The sequence below is a fragment of the Sminthopsis crassicaudata genome, chromosome 1, assembly GCF_048593235.1.
Source record: "Sminthopsis crassicaudata isolate SCR6 chromosome 1, ASM4859323v1, whole genome shotgun sequence".
Lineage (NCBI taxonomy): Eukaryota > Metazoa > Chordata > Mammalia > Dasyuromorphia > Dasyuridae > Sminthopsis > Sminthopsis crassicaudata.
The window spans coordinates 634,303,726-634,324,752 of record NC_133617.1 but is presented as its reverse complement, the minus strand read 5'-3'; the positions used below and the strand labels follow the sequence as shown (position 1 = coordinate 634,324,752).

The following is a 21,027-nucleotide window of genomic DNA, read 5'->3' as shown; positions in this document are numbered from 1 at the left end:
AGATGATTTATGACGTTCCCCTCTCCTTTTTTTTAAACTTCATTGGTTCCAAGTTCTTACATTCCCAATGATCCTCCAAACGAACGATTAATAACAGCATTTGTGATTATTCATGTTTCCAATCTATGTGCTTATTACTTATAATATTGTGGGATCTATTTAATATCAGTGACCCTTTCCAGGCAGTATTACTTGCTGTTCTTCCACCTCTCTTTTTACTATACTCATCAACTACAGTGAATGAAAAAAAAAAAAAAAAAGTTATTTACCCACCTTTAAAAACTAGTCCCTGGCTTCTCTCCAGCCGGAATCTCAGAATTGCCTATTTTAGAAATGTAATCATGGAATTGGAGAATATATTAACTATTCTAAGATAAAGAGAAATCTTGCAAGCCAATTTTGTTTACTCTGGACAGTGAAAACTAGTCTAGCAGGCTCTCCCTGAAATGCCTTGGGGAAAAAAAAAAGATTAGGACATATTTTTAATGCTTTTTATTATTATTATTATTTTCCTGAGGCTGGGGTTAAGTGACTTGCCCAGGTTACACAACTAGGAAGTGTTAAGTGTCTGAGATCAGATTTGAACTTGGGTCCTCCTGAATTCAAGACTGGTGCTCTATCCACTGTGCCACCTAGCTTCCCCCATATTTTTAATGCTTTTGCATATAACTTATGTACCTAATATTTAACTGCTTTTGCAATCACCCAACATTATTTGTATCATTCACATAAACAATCTTTCTTGGTCCCTTGGAATAGTAAAAGAACACAGGATTTGTAGCTAGTCAGTTTAAGTCAACAAGCATTTGTTAAGTCTAGGAATATAAAGGAAAAACAAAACAAAACAAAACAAAACAAAACAAAACAACCAGTTGCTGCTCTTAAGGAATTTACAGAAGACCTAGGCTTCCATCAGGGTCTCAGGCAAAGTGGACAGAGTACAGAAAGGATCTGGAATGATGAAGATCTGAGCCTTCTTTTTTTTAAAGGTTTTACAATTTATTTTTATTTTTTTATTTTATTTTGTTTCTCTCCTATTCAGGGAAAAGGCAAGAAAAACAAAACCTATTACAAATATCTATAGTTATGCAAAACAAATGCAAAAGCATTAGACATGTTCCAAATTTTTTTTTTTTTTTTAAGAGAGAAAATTATTCTTCAGTTTGTATTCTGAATCCATCAGTTCTCTATCTGGAGATAGATAGCATATTTCATTTTGTGTTCTTGGTAGGACTGTTTTGGAATGTTGATTAGAGTTAGTTCTTTGAAGATTCATTAGCTTTGTTCTGGTTAAGCTCACTTGGCCATTTCACTTTGCATAAGTTCATACAGGTCTTCTCAGGTTATACTGAAGCCATCTCCACCAGATGGAAATTCTATCACATTCATAAACCACAACTTGTTCAGCCATTCCCCACCTGATGGGTATCTCCTCAATTTCCAATTCTTTGCCACCAGAAAAAAAAAATGCTTTCCTCTCAGCTATGTCATTCCCCAACAAATCCTTGTCTCCAACCCTTCCTTGTAAAAATAAAACAAAAGCAATAAACACATTGGCCATATCTGAAGATCTATGCCTGATTCTTCACTTGTAGTCCATCATCTCTCTCTCAGCCCTCTGAAATTCAGGGAAATACCATTTCCAATAATAGCTTTGAGACTGGGAATTTAACATCGCTGAGCCTCATATTTTACCTCGATAAAGTGGAGATAGTAAAATGGTATGGTCTCGAGACCTCAGGGCACTGTTGTGAAACTCAGATGAAAACATAGGTTAAGTTGTCACTGCCACGGCTACAACTATTCATCACCATCATTACCACTACTACCAGTATCGGCTTGAACAGATCACTTCCCTTTCTTGGGCTTCCGTTTCCCCATATATAAAATCGGATTATATGTTCTCCAAAATTTCATTTCTCCCTGAATCCTATGATCTTCATCCTTCCGTTGTAATAGAAATAGGGTTATTATACAGTTCCTGAGAAGAGGAGAGTAGTGAAGAACTAGAGCAGAAGGGACATAAAGACAAAGCAGCGGGATAGGAACAGAGAGCTCTAAGCGTACATTGAGCATCCCTAAGCATGAAGGGGCTAGTACTCCGAACTCGAACCCGAACTGAACCCAGGCCCCATCCTTCCAGGAGTAGCGCGGGCCAAAGGGCATGCGCACTCACTTGGCGTCTCCAGCCTCCCGTGTTCCAGCAGTGGAAGTTTGGAAGCTTCGGTCTCCGTGGTAACGAGACGCTTTTCCCTTGTGGGAAACAGCGATAGCAGAAGCTCCAGCTCTCACCACCGGAGAGGGGTCGGGGCGGGAGGGTCGGGGAAGAAACCCGCTCCTCTGCCCAGCGAAGCAGGGTCCCTTTCCAACCCTTCCCGCCCCAGCTGGGAAAGATGCCCCTGGAAGTGGTAGTGGAGCTGCACATTCGAGCGGTAAGGGAGAACAACCCGTCTTTGCCCCATTCGGTTCACAACCCTTAATTTCACGATTTAGTCGCTGTTCCCATCCTTTTTAATCCCTGATTTTCATCTAGCTTCAGCCAAGATTCGCGATCATCACTGTGTAGAGTTAGTTCCCGATTTAACAAACCCTTGGTCCCAAACTTATCCCTTATACAGTTAGTTCTTCATTGATATTAAAACCTTTCCCCCCTCTTCTCAAAGATCCCATCTCTTGCTTGGGTTCTATCCTTCCTCTATCCCATTCTTTGGAGACTACTAGTTTCTTCCGCCGTGCCTACGCTCCCGACCTCTTCTATTCACCCATTTAAAATAATCCAGACTCGGTACAATTTCATTATCTTAAAGGAGAAACTCATGTTCGGATAGTGTTTGCATTCTTTATATAAACACTAGAAGACTTGCATAATTAGCAAAATCACCAAGTTGAAAAATTGCCTTTGCAATATAGAACAATTTATTTTCTTTTGACCTAATTCCCTCTAGGTCAGTTGCCCCACCTTGTGAAAATAAATCAAGTATTTAGAAGGTATTGTATTGGATATTCAACAGAGTTGCTGTGCTTTTTTTCTCTAGTCACCTGTTGACTCCTTTTCAATCTTAAGACTCAAACACTTAAAATGTTAGCGCTAAACAACTTTAGCGCTGATATGTACCCTCATTTAGTGGCAAGCTGCTGGAGAGTTCTAGATTTAAATGCTCATCCCTAAGAACAGAGACTTTGAGCAATGCCACAATGACAAGGATCACACACAGCAGAATTGGCAATTGTAGGTCTTAGGTTCATTGATGTAGACCTGAAGGGGCTTTTAAAGTTCTAATCCAACCCTTTGATTTTACAGAAAGTTTGAAAAGGATTTGTTAAAGGTCATAGAGGCAGGAAAGAGCTAAGATATGAACCCAGGTCCTTTGATTCCAAATACAGTAGTTTTTACAGAGTACAACACTATCTGAGGGAGTGATAGAAAGATTTGACCCAGTTTACTATTTGTATATAGGCTCAGAGGAAGTATATATATGCTTTGTCAACTGAGGTCTCAAAATAATCAAAGAATGAAGGCACTCATTTTATAAATAGATAAAAAATAAATCAATCTCCAACTAAATAAAAGTACACTGCATCAAAAATTTAATAGTACTGGTTAGATTTTATTGTGATTCTGAAATGGAATTCCTTCCTTTACCCAAAACAAAAAATCCCACTTATGGTCCATTTTAAAGTACTTGTTCTTCACAGAATCCCAATCAGGAGGAAAATAGGCCTAAGAATCAGTAAACTTAGGTGCCATTTAATTAAATGAATCTCAGTGATATAAACATTCAACAAAATTGTCCTGACAAAGCCTTAGGAGTTAATTTGGAGGCTATGAATAGGATCTCATAACTTTAAACATCTAGCATAACACTGCTGTAATGAAATCTTTAAAAGTAAAATGTAACAAAATAATTTATAACTTCACAGACTGAGGGCAGTTGTATTGACTCTAGGAGTGAAGAGGTAGTCAGTGAAATGAAAATTATTCCATTTATCCCAATAAGTAGTTACAATTTCTGAGGGTCACCTATCCTTAAGAATTTTACTCTTCTGCCCATGCACAATGTTATATTTGCCAGAGTTGATTCCAGATACCCAATACCACATCTTTAAAAGGTTACTGTCGTTTACAGTTTTTCCTATTTATAAATACTGATAACATTCTTAAATTGAATTTTAGATTGACTGACTCCTTGTTTAACTTAAGGGTTTTTTTTTTTTTTTGTTTTGTTTTGTTTTTTTTGTGGCTAGAGCATCATTTAAATATAACCAATCCTCCCCCCCCCCCCATTATATATTGTGCCTGATACAACAATAAGCTCACAGTGATGAATGCTGATGTTTGAGAATGATTGTTTTAACTTCCATCACCCTCAAAATCATTACAGGAAAAAACAACATCCAAATACAACATAAGAAATTACAAAATATATAGTTCCTTTGTTATACATGGGAAAGCTTGCACTGTCACCTTTAAAAGATTGGTCCCATTCCCCACCCTTCAGCAGAGTTTTATCTTTTATTGAGTAGAAATAATGGGCAACAAAGCATTTTATCAAGTGGCTTCACAGTTATTCTCTACTAGTTAAAATGTTTCCTCATAAGCCACTTTCTAATTGATCTCTCTCAACTAGTAGTTTTTCAAAAAATGAACTTTTTTGAAAGAGATTTATTTTTACTGCTTTTTATCACAGTTTGGGGAATGTGACTCATTCAACAATCACCATAAATAAACAGCAAAACTCACAGATCTACTGAAACAGTCTCATTACACCTAATTCACATCTCTCAGGTTTTGTTTTTTTAATATATATTTTTTCTTTTCTATTTAAATTGTGTGCTCCTCCATTTAAATATTCCTGTACTTCATCATGGAGTGGATGGAACCTTGAGTTTTTGAAGGATATGTCAATGAAATGCAAGCTCTGCAAGATAAATCCCACTAAGCTGGAAAGGCTTCCATTGGAACAAGTTATAACCATAGGACAAGCTACCAAGAGATGAATTTTTTTTTTCCATCCACAACAAGTCATGAAACCATATAATACGGTATAAGAGTTTGCAATCTTCATTGGTAGAAGGTGCATTCAATCTGAATAGATTCTTGAAATATTAATGTATATTCTTCTTTTGGAGTTTCAGCCACTGAGCTCCTTTCCATATGCTAACAGGTAATATCAGATAGGAATGGAAAAGATATATATATATACATTTAATGGGAGAGTCCTTTCTTCCCTATGTCCTAATTTCCTGCATTAGCATAGTGTCCTCCTATGTACCAAAAAAAAAAAAAAAAAAAAAGTGTGGGTTCTCTTAAGAGTAAATCTAAATTAAAAAAGATAACTACATATCTGTAGCACCAGACTTTTAAAGATAAAAGTAGTCGAATGTGTAATATATTTTTAAAAGTGTTTGAAACCTACTGTGGGACAACACGGCAAACTACTGAGTTGTTCACTTTAATACATGTTAGTAATGCAAAATATGATTGTAGTTATTTCCTCCCTTTTCTCTTTTTAAAAAGAAGTGCTAGGGAGTATGGATAATATGTGGAATTATATCATCCACTGATGTAAACTTAAAAAAAATGGTAGTCAACAGCAAGAGAAACTAAATTGCTTGGTCCCTTTGCTATTGTCTTGCAGATAACTAGCTCTTAATGAAGATATAGATATGTTTAGTTCTCCCTATATATTTTATTTATCTAATATGGCTGTGCTCACTTTATGGCTGGCACATGCTCCCAGTCTAGCAACTATCAAGATGGCAGGGGTTGTATCTTTCCATTTAGACTCAGAATTCCAAAGGATGTCCAAAGTGTTTACAAGATGGGTGCTGGTGTATCTTTTTATCCGGAAAGCTTCATTGTCTTCTGGTCTCATATACAATCAAATTATTTACTGGTGATTCCACAGAGCAAAAAGCGAAGGGACATTAAAGGGAGATAGCCAAAAATAGTCCACTATACTGTACTGCATGTAACCTAAGAAAAATCCACAGACTACGTCTGTGACATTGTGCCTTCCCAGCATGACCCTGGAAAGGCCCAAGATAAAGGCCCACAGCACTATCAACACCCTCAGCGGAATGGCCAGCACCAGGTGGTGCAAGATGAACCGGGACACCAGGGCAGCTCTAGTGGCGTGGCCGGAGGGGAAGGAGTACTTGTCCACCGAGAATGTGAACAACATGTCCATCTGGTTGTGCGAGGGGCGCCGCCGCCGGACGAGCCCTTTGAGCAGCGCCACAACGCCCAAATCCAAGAGCAGAGCGAACAGCAGGTTGAGCAGGACCTCTCGGCCGGCCCAGCTGTCACTCCGGAAGAGACAGTAAGCGGTGCCGGCCAGCCACAGGACGCCGTGGCCCGAGATCTCGAGCAGCTTCATGAGCGGCCTAGCGCTGCCCCAGGACGACTTCTCCCCGGCGCACACGCCCAGACGCTTGGACATCCATAAGTCAATGGCTAACAAGGAGCGGAGCGCGATGCCCACGAAGGAAGGGTTCAGCTTCATGCAGTCCTCCTCCGGCAAAGGGGGCGGGGGCGGCTGCGGCGTGGCCGCCGCGGCCAATGGGAAAGAGCCGCGACGGTGCACTGGGCTCTCGGAGGCCCGGAGCCGCGCCGCGCTCGGCTCGGGGCCTGGGCTGCGGCTGCCCAGCAGGGATTGGAACTCGAACCTGCCACCGCCGCCGCTACCGCCGCCGCCGCCGCCGCCGCCACCGCTACCGCCGCCGCTGGGGTTCCCATGAGCTGGGCTGCCGGGGTGGCTGCCGCCGCCGCCGGCGCCCGCTGCCGAGCCCGCCGGGCGGCCGTCGATGCTTCTCCGGGGGCTGGACATGACTATAACTGGACACCGCGACCTCGGCAGCAGAGCCCAGACAGCTACGGCGGGGCCGGCGGCTTACCGGAGCCTTAGATGTCTTCCGCTTCCGCGAGGGAGGAGCCGAGGGCGGGGCGGAGCGGAGCGCGCGGAGAGGGAGGGGAGGAGCCTGAAGTGGTGCTGGAGATGCTGCGGGGCCGAGGGAAGGAAGTAGCGCAGTTTGAGGAACCTGTTCAGTGGTTTCAGTCGTGTTCCCCCGCCAGGGCTTCAAACTTCTTCCACTCTCGACCCTTTTTTTGCCTAGGAAGTTTTTATGTGAGCCAGATAAATATGTATGTAAAATAGGTATACAATTCAAACATTTATCTCCACATTCAGTTATGTGACCCCATATTGTAATACCTCAGTTTCCCTGAATTATTATGCTATACCCTGAATAAAATATTTTGACCACTCCTCCCTTTTCCTTACCCCTTTAAGCACCGGTCACTCACATTCCAGAGAATCCTAAAACTCCAGATGGCTTATCTCAGAGGGCTGGGTAGCGCTCACTATCTCTTGCCCCAGATTCTCTGTCTCTTGCTCTAGACCTTCTTGACCCCCAACCTGTCAGAATTCAAAAGTTATGGTCCTTCCTGAAATTATGACTTACCCAGTGTTCTCCCCTTGCCTTTGTTTCCCTTGTAGCTGCAGCCCTATAAAACGTCTATGTTTTATTAATTGCTAATGGTCAGACATCTTTAGGGCAAGAGCCCTCTCTGACGGGTTAAATTCTCCACTATTAAAATATTAAAAAACCTAATCTCTGTCTTGCCTCAGTTTCTCCAGCAGTACAATAAGGGGTCGTGACCCACAGTTTAAGAAGCTGTAATGCCGGATAAACTGAGACAAGATGAGATTAGAGAGTATTTAATATTTTATTTAAAAGGGAGAGATTTATTGGAACCAAATAGATTCATGGTTTGATCCCAGGGCTGAATGAGACTATCATCTCCAAGAATCCAGCAAACAATGTGAGTTCTTAATGACATATATACCCGTGGCTCAGACCCAGGGAGTAGACTGAGGTAGGGGCGGAGTCAGGGTGCTAAGACCAGGAACAAGACTCTGACGGGGGGGAGGGGGGGAGCCACTGGGGATAGGGATGACGTAATGGGGGGACTGGAGATGGGAAAAGGCATCTAGATAAGATGGTATCTGATATTCTGGTAGATTGGGATGGGAAGAGGCATTTTGATATTCTAAAATATAAGATATTTTATCCTTATCAAATATGAAGAAGGAGGGGTGGTTGCAGGATTGACCAGAACAATTAGGTCACAATTCAGGGAAACCGAGTCAGGAAAATTTAGGGAAACTGAGTCAGGATAATAAAAGAGAACTGTGTCACAACAAAGCTTTGTTCTATACCATGATAATTTTATAATTTAGGGAGCCATTCCTCAACTGTTGGACTTTGATATGGATTTTACTTCCCTCCCCCCAAATAAACAATGATGCCATAGATATATTTAAAACAGTTATTTTCTCCCTCCCTTTTTGATATTCTAAGAATATATTTCTAAGTAATAGGATTATTGAATAGCCAGCATAGGGTAATTAAAAATATTTGCTTTGTGCTTATAGATTCTGCCCAAAAATATTGTATCATATTGCAATTCTATTAGTATTATATATTTCTATTTTTCATGACTTAGCTAGCATTATTTTCCCATTTTAAGTTTTATTTTATTTCCCCCCCCCCAATTTAATGGGTCTGATGTAGATTTTATTTGCATTTCTTGAAAAACACAAAAAACTTAAGATCCTCTGGGGAACAGGAGCTATTTTAATTTCTGTCTAGCATCCAGAACTGAGCCTTGCAAATAGGCACTTAATATATATTGGTTGAATTGAATGTGTTAATCATTATTGAAGTTGATAATTTTTTCAATTGAATATTTGTATCAATAGATATAGTGGATATTAAAAGATTTTGATTTAAACATTCACTCTGATATAGTATTCTTACCTTAGCATACTATGAAAACTACTTGCCTTATTTTAGCATCATATCTGTAGACTAGATAATAGGATCATAGAACAAGAGCTAGATCAATCTCCTCCCTTGATAAATAATTTCTAAAGTTCCTTCTAGTTTTCAATACTATAATAATTTTTCTCTCTAATACACACTTTCTGTTTTATATATATACATACATACATACATATATATATATATATATTTGGTCATTTGGTAATCCTTTTTGAGCAAGATATTAGGAAAAATGCATTATCTCTTTGGTAAGTAAAGCTCAGCAAAGAAAGAGGAACTCCTTTGATTTTTATGCTTGTTTTCTTTACTTTTAAGATCACCTGCCCAGGTGTGTTTCTTCCAGAGAAGAAAGGACTTGTACTCAGTGTCTGCATCCTTGATCAATACAGGGAGACAAAATGCTTTCCTGCTCTCTTCCCCATTATGATTCACGAGATTATGAAGTTTGACAAGGTAAAACACTTTTCTCAGCTTGGCATCTCTTTGAGATATTCTAATGGGCTATAGTTCACATAAATCAGTTCTTTTGATTATACCTATATAAACTACATTGATTTACTTATCATTTCAGGGAAGGGAGAGGGGAGAATAGAATTTGGATAGAACTTTTAAACAAAATGTTAAAATTGTTTTGACATCTAATTGGGGAAAAATAAAATATTATAAGAGAAAAAAAGATAATTACTATCCCATGGATGGGGGAGAGGGAGAGAGTCTGGTTTTAAATCCCAAGTAATCTTATTAAGTTATTGCTATGTTACTATTTTCTGTTTCTGAAATTTCTATTATATTTTCTAACTAGAACATATTTTGTTTTTCTGAATACACATTGAAGTGTTACTATTATTTAAATGAATTTTATAAAAACAATTATCTTTAAATGACTTCCCCCCCCCCAGGCATTTGGAGTTTAGTGACTTACCCAGAGTCACACAGAAGTGTTAAGTGTCTGAGGCAAGATTTGAACTCAGGTCCTCCTCACTTCAGGGCTGGTGCTCTATCTACTGTGCCACCTTAAATGACTCTTCTTTAAAGCTAGAAAAATTTTCACATGGATATCATTATAAGGACACCAACAAATCAGTTAGCAGTCATCTTGGTGAAAATTGAGAACCTGATCTGTGAAAGACAAGACATCATTTAGAGAGCCCATGTTTTCATTGATGCAAAATTAAAGTGGGCAAATCTCATGCAATTATTAAATACTATGTAAAGCATTAATGAATTTTAACTAAGAACCTACTGAATTCTAACAGGAGTTGGCAGCTTTTCCAATAAAATTCTATTCCATTGGTTTATCATAGTATGGAGGTGATCCTGACTTCTCAAAGACTAGACCAGTCTTAAGTGCAAGCTTTGGTTTGAGTGGTTTGAATTGTGGGCCTCCTTGCACCAGGACTAGCTCAGACAGGTTAATTTTGAAAAGGCATCTGGTCATCAGGCAGATACTTTTGTGGCCATAGTAATTATTAAAGGATTGTGATCTGTTTCCATAGAAAGAATGCTGAAATCACCAACCTTTGAGGTATTGAAACGTTATTTCACAGAATACATCATTTGATACAATAGCAAAAGAATGCATAGTCTCCTGGAATTAGTTTTAATGGATTTGAATATGTACTCAATCATGACTTTGGTAAAGTCTTTCTTTCTTTCTTTTTCTTTTCTTTCTTTCTTCCTTTCTTCCTTCTTCTTCTTCTTCTTTTCTTTCTTTCTTAAATTCTTAAATGGGTGCCTACTTAATAATATTGTAAATGATAATCAATGGAGCTTTTTTTGCTTTGAGGAAAAAAATACAATTTTCTGCACAGGACAATACTGCACTGGGTTTTGAAATTCTTCCTAGCTATGGATTCATTTGTTACATAATAGTAATTGCTGTCCCAGTTGTGAAAGAAATTTTCTCAAACATTCAAAGGAAGAATGAAATGTAGATGATATATGTATGTAATTACTTTTCAAGTTAACCTTCTCATTCCACAATAGCTAATTTGATAAACTTCTGATAGTTTTTAGCAAAAAAATTTATAGTTCTTTTATAAGAATTCTTCAGATATGAAGAGTTAGTTAGCAGGTGAATTTACAGTATAGTGAATAAGAAATGCCTTTTGAATTTTAATAAAAAATATGTTGATTTTATTTAGAAATTCTGAAAAACTTTACTTTGAAATACAAAAATATTTTAGGAGATGACTTTCAATGCTTTCAGTTTGCTTTTCACAGTTCGATTTCTTTTGATCAACTATTTCATACATTTTTTTCCTAATTCATTTTTCCCCTAAATAACACAGAAGGAACTCTTCTGTAGAATTGTATTTTTTAAGCAAAATTTCTTCATATTTTCTACTTTATGAGAAGGTAAATCTCTGTGTTCATCAAGACATAGTAAAAATGTGATCTTAGGAACATTCATTGAGAAAAATTGGGCTACAGTCATATTTATAAAGAAATAACATGCAATTTCTCAGGTTATTCTTATTTAAAAACCCAGTACTTATATTTTCTTAAACTATTCAAATCATTAGAGCTGAAGTGAATTTGAGGGTTTGAATAATAAGTTATTACTTTAATCTGTACCTTGATCTGCATTTGCAGCAATGTTACAATGGTGGCATTAAATAACAATATTTGATTAGATTCTCTTTCTTAAATGATAAAGTTAAGGAATTAGATCTTTACCAGTCAAATGCCACACCCTTTTTATTGGATAGATTGCTCAGTGTAACCAGGTTATTCCTAAATAATTTTCCAAATGTTTCCTGACATTAATATGTATTTTTTCTTTTCTGGAAGTAGATACTGTATTATGTGGGATCAACTTCAGAGGGTTACTGTGAGGATCAAATGAAATAATGTTTGTACAGTACTCTGTAAATTTTAAATGTCAGTAATTTTTGTTATTGTCATTGCTAACCTGATTTTGTGGCAATAGGAATGCTAGCAGTACATATGAGTAAGACTTTTAAAAAGCTTTCTTTTCTTTTGTTCTTGAGTATTCTGAGTTGTAGGGGGGGGAGGGGGGAACCAATGAGATGAATCCAGAATATTTATTGAATACCTACTGTAAATTGAATTCTTTTTTTAAATACTCTAATGAAACTCCTGATTGGATGCAGCTTTACATTTCTATAGTCTTGAACTGGTTAGTTTTGTCCATCAAAAAGTATGATTAGATTAGATTAAATAGAATTTTTAAAAGTATATACTAGACTCAAATGTCTAGTTCAGCCTTTCTTTACAAATACTATGAATTCTTATAATAAAGTGAAGATTTAAAAAATAGAGACAACTTCAAAACCTAATTGTATTCACAGTGCTTTTTGGATAATAAAATCTACAATTATACAATTACAGCTTTTACTTATTTAAAAATTGCAATCTAATTTTTGTGAGTACTTAACTATGAACACATTTTGCTTTTCTCTCTAGGTATTTATAAATGCACTTGATCCAGCTGCTGTGGCGGAGCTTCTAGAAAGTAGGTACTATTAAAAAATAATCAAGAAAATGTGTGTAAATTCATGAATGTGAAGTTTTGCCAATGTATAAGTAATTACTATCTAAAAGGAGATTTGTCTTATATTTATATTCAAATCTGTGGGTGTAAAATCTGTCTCATTCTTGGGTTTCTTTTACAGAACATTTTGTAAAAGATGAAATATTAATTTACTGGAATAAGAAAATTGTTTATCACATTCTTAGTCTTTTTTTCTTAATTCTTTGTAGGGAGAGTTACTAATTGTTCCCTTTCCTCCTCCTATGTCTAGGGAAGCAGTTTGGAATTTGCAGGCAACCCTCTTGATAGATGCTTTCTCTTTTTGGACAGTGGGTAGCAGGAGAATATAGACATAGGGTGGGAAACAGCATAAGGAGGACTAAAACTTGACCAAGGCGAAGTAAGGTAAAATAATAAACATTGATTGAATAGCCTAGGCCCTAAGTCCTTAGAAGTACTTAGAAGTATTTGTGAGTAAGGTGGAGTTGGGGTCTGGAGTCAGATGAGAAGTATGTAGGAGGGACATACACAGATAATATAGGCTAGAAACAGACTATGGAATGGAACTATAGAGGTGGTTAAGAAACAGAAATTCAGATGATAATGGGTAAGGCAAGACATTATACCAAAGGCCAGACAATCAGTTAGGGAGGCAAGAATCAGGAAGTTTGGAGAAATGTCAGGAGAGAACAAATAAGATTCAGATACTTAGCTACACAGTCCAAGCAAAAGTACCAGAAGCCAAATGACAGGCAAAAGACAGCAAGACCAAGGAGACTAAATCTGAGACAAACTCTTTTCCAGTCAGAAGTTTCTTTTGAATTTCCTGAGGGCTCAGAAAGCATTTCTAGGGCTTAGCCAAGATGAGAGCTGCTAGGAAAAAAAATTGCATTTGATTAGAGGGAAATGTGAGCTGATTCTGATACACCTTATAAATACAATTGAAAATAATGGACCAATATTCACTTATCATTTGTCTTCTAAACATTGCCTAAAAAACCAAGTATATATATTCTGCTCCAGTCCCCTCCCTGTCCCCCAATTATTGTCATCTTTTGTGGTTTTTTGGAAGTCTTTAAACTTGAGGCCGGTAGTCATTAAGTCTTTATATGTTTTGAAAAATAAGATTTTCTTTTGCCCACAAACTTTAGTCATCAAAAGGCATGGCCCTAGTGCTACTCTGGATTAAAGTGAGAAAGGAGGTTAAGTTTGTTCCTGGAAGCAGTAGTTAAAGAAAGATTGGGAAAAATTCTTCCTCTTCTTTCCATTTCCCAAAAGAAAGAGAGGCTGATTGTACATATGGAACTTAGATTCTGCCTGGATTTATGTTGGGCCCACCTCTGAGGTATAAGTTGGGTCAATGACAGTTAAGTAAGTGCTTAATAATTTTTCCTTGAGTTGAATTAAAGAGACCAAATAGTCTCAGCATATTTAGGGATTTTAGAATCTTAAAATCTGAGAGATAGAAGAGACCTCAATTGATGCCTAATTATGTATCTGAAAAGTTTTTGTCCAACTACACATGAAGATTTTCAGTAATGGAAACCTTATAGTCTATTCAAGATTGGAAAAGTCTTTAAAGATCTTTTTAAAGGGATAACTAGGTGGTAAAGTGGATAGAGCATTGGTCCTGAAGTCAGAAAGACCCGAGTTCAAATGTGACCTCAGACACATAATACTTACTAGCTATGTGACCCTAGGCAAGTCATTTAACCCCAATTGCCTCACCAGAAAAAAATGAATGAGAATAATTTGTTCCAGTCTCCATGAAAGTGGCTTAAGTATATGTTGTGAAGCTCTTAGAGCTTAGTCAGACATGGAAGATTCCAAGGTCATCTACTGCATCCTAACCCATCATAAGTCATCTTGATCTTGATCTTGCTACTGGACTTTGATGGCTCTAGAAGACAGTGATGCTCTCTGCTTCACTTAAATCTATTTCATGCATCAGTTAAGACATTGTCCTGTGATGTCATTGATTCTTTTAAAAAATGAAGGATAAACTACCACTACAACAATTATCCAATTCTTTCATTTTGAATTCTGGAGCTTATTTCTGCCAACCTATCTTACCAGTTTTATTTCACATCATTTCTCTTTGTATATTCTAAGGTCCAGTGAAACTAAAGCTTCCTTGTGCTGTTCCTTCCCAGAAATCAGCATGGCATACTAAATTTGGAGAATTAGACTCAGAGTCACTGGATCTGAGTTTAAATTTTAGCCTTTCTATTTACTACCTTGAACAACCTTGAACAAGTCAACTTAAACTCTTGAGGCTTCAATTTCTTCCTTTGTAAAATAAAGAATTTGGGCTAGATGACCTAGCTCTAGACCTATAATCAAAACTTTATGTATTTTTCAGACGCTATCCCATAATCTTGGAACTTAAGCCTTTGTATCTTCAGATGGTGTAATTTTTTTTTCAAGGTATGCTTCAAGCCAATTCCAGCATCAAGCTTCTCCTTAGTCTATCAGCTGGCATACTTAGTTTTATAAAATTGATATTTCTCTATTATATGATAAGTTCTTTGAAGGCAGGGAGAAGTGGTGATGAAGAGGAGGTAGTTCCAGTTGTTTTTTTCTTCAGTACATACATCTCTAAGATATGTACTTGAAAAGTACATTGCACAAAGTAATCATCTAATAAATGTGGGTTTTTTTGGGGGGGGGGAATTGAAGTAGGTTGTTAATTGATTTGCCAAAGATCAGGTAGCTAGTTAGTGGCAGAGAGGACTAAAATTCAGCTTTCTGGGTTCTGAATTTTAATTCTGCACATGTCTATTTCTTATTTGTTACATCAATATCTTGAGTTGGAAAAATCCCTTTAAAAGTACTGCCACGTAACACATGTAAAATATATGGGATTACCTGCCATCAGGGGGAGGGAGTGGAGGGAGGGAGGGGATAATTTGGAAAAATGAATAAATAAATAAATAAATAAATAAATAAATAAATAAATAAATAAAAGTACTGCCACAAAAAATTTGTTGAAAACTATTTAGGTGGCAAATCAACAAATACATGTAGAGTAGTTTGCTTTGGGCTAGGTGCCCAAGAAGATACAGAGAAAAGACAGGCTCTTTTCCCTTAAGAAGTTTACAATTTTATTAGGGGAGATAACCAACCTCTAACCTATGGAAGGCCATAGACAAACAGAGTAGGCTAGAGACAGGAGAGTCAGGGATCAAAGAGAAGTTTAATTAATTTCAAAGTGAGGAAAAGTCTTGCAAGTGGAAGTCCTCCTGAGGAGGCTTAACATGTTGAGACAAAGCCAGTGCTTATATACATGAAAATCCACAAGTGACATAATATGACATAATCATGATATAATCTCCTGATTTATCCAACTCACATCTGTGGCTCCAAGAAGCCCAATGTGCAATTGTTACACCCTGATAAAACTGTGGGAACAGTCTCTAAGTTGATTGTGTCACAGTGGGATACTGAACCAGAATTAGCATGGAGGAGACAGGAATGGAGTACTTGGTTTCCTTCACTTGGCAACCACATGAAACAGGGACTGGGAATGTTGAGATGTGATAGATGATTCTCAGGTCCCTGGGAAATAGGAGGAGCTTCAATAAATCTAAGTGATTATTGATTAATATAAAAATCAATTCCTCAGTGAACACCTGATGCTGGTCAAAACAATACAATTTGCCAGAGGGTGAACTTATCCAGAGTGCAAAGAATTGCTGTTATTCCAAGCTCTGGACATAGTCTGCTTGCTGGACCTTACCTCAAGCACTCTGTAAACAGGATGTCTCCAAAATATTTTGACAATAGTTATGCTCTTAAACTCATTGGATTTAGAGTTCAAGAGACCTTGGAGATTACTTTGTGAAACAGATTTTTTTAACCTAGATTACTTGAACTTAAAAAACAAACAACCCACCCTGCATTTTAACATAAATGGTTTACTGTAGATAGTATAAATTTTATTTATTATTATTTTGAGAAGGGATCAATAGTCTTTAGAAAACTTCCAAAGGGGGCCATGACATGTAAAATACATTAAAAACTCTTCATGCTAGTAATAATAATAGTAGCTAGCACTTTAAACATATTATCTCACTTGATCTTCACAATAACCCTTTGAGGCAAGTGCTATTATTATCTTCATCTTACAGATGAGGAAAAGGAGGTACTGAATGGTTGAATGACTAGTAAGTGAATAAGGCAACATTTAAATTCAAATCCTTCCAAGTCTAACACTCTCCACTGTACAACTCAGCCCCCTCCAATCCCATCATTTTATATATAAGGAAACTGAGACCCAGAGAGGTGAGGACTTGTCCAAGGCTGCCAGTTGGTTTAAGTATTAGGAACAAAGCCTAGATTCAAACCAAGGTCCTGTGGCTATAAATGCAGTACATTTAACATTTCAACTGGCTACCTCTTATAGCATAAGTGCCAAATGGGGCATCTGGACAGAAATGGCTGAGTTCTGATGAGGAAGAACATGCTTCCCTTGCATAGAGACAGGGCCTTATGGTAAAGGTGGCTTTGAACCTTGAAGGAAAAGTAGCTTAATCTTGCCCTTCAACTATCTTTCTCATCTTTTGTTAATATTGAACATTATTGCAAGAGTATGGTAGAGAGTCTAGAGCTTGAATTCAGAGCTTAACTTTAAACTGTGGTTCTACTACTAATTACTTGTGAGCTCTTGGACAAGTTACTTAAATTTTGTGGGCCTCAGTTTCCTCATCTGTAAAACAAGAATATTGGACTAGACCATGGCTTCTTAACTTTATGTCTGTGAACTTTATTTTAAAAATATTTTGAAAAGTACATTTCATTACACTAGATTTCCTCGTAATCCTATGATATTTGCAAAATTTATTCTGAGAAGGATCTTTACTAGAATGTCAGAGGGGTCCAGGATACAAAAACTTCTAAGAATTCCTAGATTAGATCTTTCTATTCCCTTCTAAGACTAAATATATGATTAAATGATTTAAAATGTGTATTTAAACAAAGTGCTTTTATTAACTTATAATGGGACAGTTTTTCTTTATCTGTTCATTTTTAGAAGTACTTTTCTAAGTCTTCACCAAAAGTCCATTGTTTGCAAATATGATTCTAATTTTATATTTAGTTGACATATTTGGATAAATAACAATACTTTTAGAGAGCCAGAATCATCCTGTAGTAATGAGAAAAAACAAACCAAACCCAAAGTGTTGTGTATTGAAATTTTGAGAAGTATTCAGTTCAACAAACATTTAATTAAATATCTGCTCTGTGCAAAGCCAACAGAGGGCTTAAAGTCAGGAAAATCTGTATTTAATTCTGCTTCTGACACATAGTGAGTTGAAATGCTCTCTAAGGGCCATTTTTAACTAATTCTATGAAAGTAGAATATAAGTAGTATATAAGTAATATGAAATAACATAGGAATATCATAAAGGGCCCTAAATACTAGGCTAAGTTTGTAGTTAACCTGAAAGGTAAAGGAGTTTGTTTTTCAAGCAGGGGTGGTTAGATATCTTTATCTTAGAATTATTATTTTGGTGTTTTTATGAAGAATGGATTGGGGACAAGAGATATTACAAACAAGGAAACTCATAAGATATTTTAATAATCTAAAGGGAGATGAAATCTGCTGGTGTCAATGGGGGCTAAGGGAAGGTAGGGAGGTATAGTGTTGAGCTGCAAATGAGAGAGATGTAAAGGAAAAGAATATTTAAATGCCATATAGTTACAGTTTTAAGAAGTGAAGTTTTCTTGTATTATATCAATGAGTACTTTTATTCTTGAATGACTAGTCCACCATACTCTAATTTTGTTAATTTTTGTCCCTTGATTTATTGGGTTCTACAAGTCCCTGAATTTACAAAGGGTGCCAGTATTTCAAAACAATATTTAGTGCAATAAGGTGGGGTATTTTTTGAGAGGGGGGAAAGGGAGGAGGAATCTTTTTTGTTTTGTTATAATTTTAAACATTTAAAGTATGATAAATTATGTCAGAGTTGAACTTACTAGTTACTGAAAAGTCCCAGTTCTGTCTGTGATTGCAACTTTCTAAATTATGATGTTATTTTTTTTTCTTACAGCTTATATAATCAGGTTTGAACTGATACAACTAATACCGCCAGGTAACGTGATAAATATTTTTCTAGCTATGCTTATTTTGTCTTTAAAAAATATTTTACTTGATATAATTTGGAATCATTGTTTTAAAATTAGGTATAGTGATAATGTATGTATATCCATATTCATTTTTTTTTTTACAACTCTGCAAAATTATTCTAATCCTTTTTAGTCTTATAATTATGGAACTGATTTAATGTTTAGTTATAATGTTTGGTTATTTGTATTTTAATCAAATTTTTATCTGCCTACATTAGCCTGGCTTAATGTCTTGCTGGTCTTCCTCAGATTATATGCTTGAATATTGTTTGATTTTTATATTTCTGATGCCCTAGCACACAGAAAGTACTGAATTAAAGTTTGTTTTATTGAATTCCCAAGCTGTAATCATACTCTTATTTGTATTCCCATGCATGGGTTTGCTTGCATGTGCTTACCTTGAAAAGAAACAAATAATTCAATAACCAAAGCCTACCTTTTTGGTCAGACACTTAGAATGGTAGACTTTTTGAATTAGAAGGGACCTTAGAAGTCACCTTTTCCAACTCTCTGATTTTATAGATGAGTAAATGGAAGCCAAAATTGAAGTGACTGGTCCAAGGTGTCACAGCAAAGAAAGTGGCAGAGCCAGAATGAGAGACCAGATTTCTCGACTCTAGATTGGAGTCCACAACCACTATGCCTATTCACTTAGATTTCTTTTCATTGAGAAGTGATAAAGTTCAATTAGTCAATCAGTCAACAAGAAGGCATTTATTAAGTATCTATTGTTTGCCAGAAACTGAACTAGATGATGGTTGCACAAAGACAGTTTCTGCCCTTTTTTTTCCCCTTAAATAATAATTATAGTTATTGTAACATTCATTTAAAATTTTTTTTGAGTTTCATCCTCTCTCCCACCCATTGAAAAGGCAAGCAATGTATCAGTTACACATGAAGTCCTGCAAAACTTATTTCCATATTAGCAGTGCTGTGAAAAAAAAAGTCAAAAATAAAGTGAAAAAAGTATATTTCAGTCTACACCCAGATTCATTTCTTTGGAGGTAGATATTTTTCATCATGAGCCCTTTGAAACTATCTTAGCTCAATTCATTGAACAAAATAGCCAAGTCAAATACAATTGATCACCATTCAAAATTGGTGTTACTATGTGCAATATTTTCTTGGCTTTGCTTACTTTACTTTGCATTAGTTCACATAAGTCTTCTGAAAATGTTTTACTTATCATTTTTATAGCATAATAGTTGTAGTATTACTGGGTTAAATATGGAGTTTTATATGGGCATATTTCCAAATTTTTCTCTAGAATAGTAGGATCAATTTACAACTCCACCAATAATGCTAATGTTAATGTACCTACCTATTTTTCTAAATCCCTTTCAGTATTTGTTATTTTCTTTTTCTGTTTTAGCCATTTTGATAGGTATGATATGGCACCTCAGAGTTGTTTTAACTTGTATCTATCTAATCTATAGTTATTTAGATTATTTTTTGTATGACTATTGATACCTTTGATTTCTTCTTCTGAAAACTGCCTGTTCATATCCTTTGTACTATTTGTCAATTGGGGGAATGACTTTACTTTTTAACATTTTTACTCAATTCCCTATATATTTTGAGAAATGAGGCCTTGATCAGAAAAACTTGTAAAAATTTCCCCCAGTTTCCTGTTTTTCTTCTAATCTTGGATGTATTGGTTTCATTTATGTAAAATCTTTTAAATTTAATGAAATCAAAATTATCTAGTTTAAAATCTGGTATTAAAATCTGGTACTACTCATTTGTATTCTTTCAATTCCACTCTCCTACTGGTTTCCTTGATATTCTCAACCCTTTCTTCTTCCAGATGAATTTTGTTAATTTTTTTCTAGTTCTACAAAATAATTCCTTTATAGTTTGATTTGCCTAGTACTGAATAAGTGTATTACTTTTATATAGAATTGTCATTTTTATTATATTGACTCAGTCTTGTAAGCAAAAAGTAATTTCTCCTGTTTAGATATAACTTTTTGTGAAAAGTGTTTTGTAATTATTTTTATATCTCGCTTGGATTTGACTTTCAAGCACACATACACACATATTTTATATCCTGCAACTTTGCTAGAGTTGTTGTTTTGACTAGTTTTTAGTTGATTCTCTAGGGTTCTCTAAGTATACTATCATATTGTCTTGATGATTTTGTTCTCTTGTTTCCTAATTTGATTCTTTTCAATTTCTTTTTCTTGTCGCATTGCCAATAACTAGAATTTCTAAAACAATACTGAATAATAGTGGTGATAATGAACATTCTTGTTTCACCCCTAATCTTATTGAGAAAGTTTTTACTTTATCCCACTTCAGTTAGTTTTAGATTGGTTTTAGATAGATATTACTTAACATTGGAAGAAAGGCTTCATTTATTCTGATGCTTCCTAGTGTATTTAATAGGAATTAGCTGTGCTGTGAAAAAAAAGGCAAAAATAAAGTGAAAAAAGTATACTTCAGTCTGCACCCAGATTTCATTTTTTTGGAGGTAGATATTTTTCATCATGAGCCCTTCAAAACTATCTTTGCTTAGGGTATTGTATTTTTATCAAAAGCTTTCCCTGCAT

At 36.1% G+C, this 21,027-nt stretch overlaps 2 protein-coding genes across 3 annotated transcripts in view; one reads left to right on the top strand and one right to left on the bottom strand.

The window, feature by feature from the left end:
* The first annotated feature begins 2,212 nt into the window (after positions 1-2,212).
* Positions 2,213-21,027, top strand: part of SPATA6L (spermatogenesis associated 6 like) — a 73,878-nt gene continuing 55,063 nt past the window's right edge. For both annotated transcript variants that reach the window (XM_074282841.1, XM_074282840.1), the window contains exons 1-4: positions 2,213-2,432; positions 9,163-9,300; positions 12,277-12,325; positions 18,400-18,441. In XM_074282841.1, coding sequence (XP_074138942.1) covers positions 2,394-2,432; positions 9,163-9,300; positions 12,277-12,325; positions 18,400-18,441 — 268 coding nt within the window. In that variant the 5' untranslated portion in view covers positions 2,213-2,393. The remainder of the gene's footprint in view (positions 2,433-9,162; positions 9,301-12,276; positions 12,326-18,399; positions 18,442-21,027) is intronic.
* On the bottom strand, positions 4,788-6,918 carry PLPP6 (phospholipid phosphatase 6). Its single transcript, XM_074282842.1, has one exon. It carries the CDS (start codon positions 6,828-6,830, stop codon positions 5,892-5,894), a length of 939 nt encoding a protein of 312 aa, XP_074138943.1. The 5' UTR covers positions 6,831-6,918; the 3' UTR covers positions 4,788-5,891.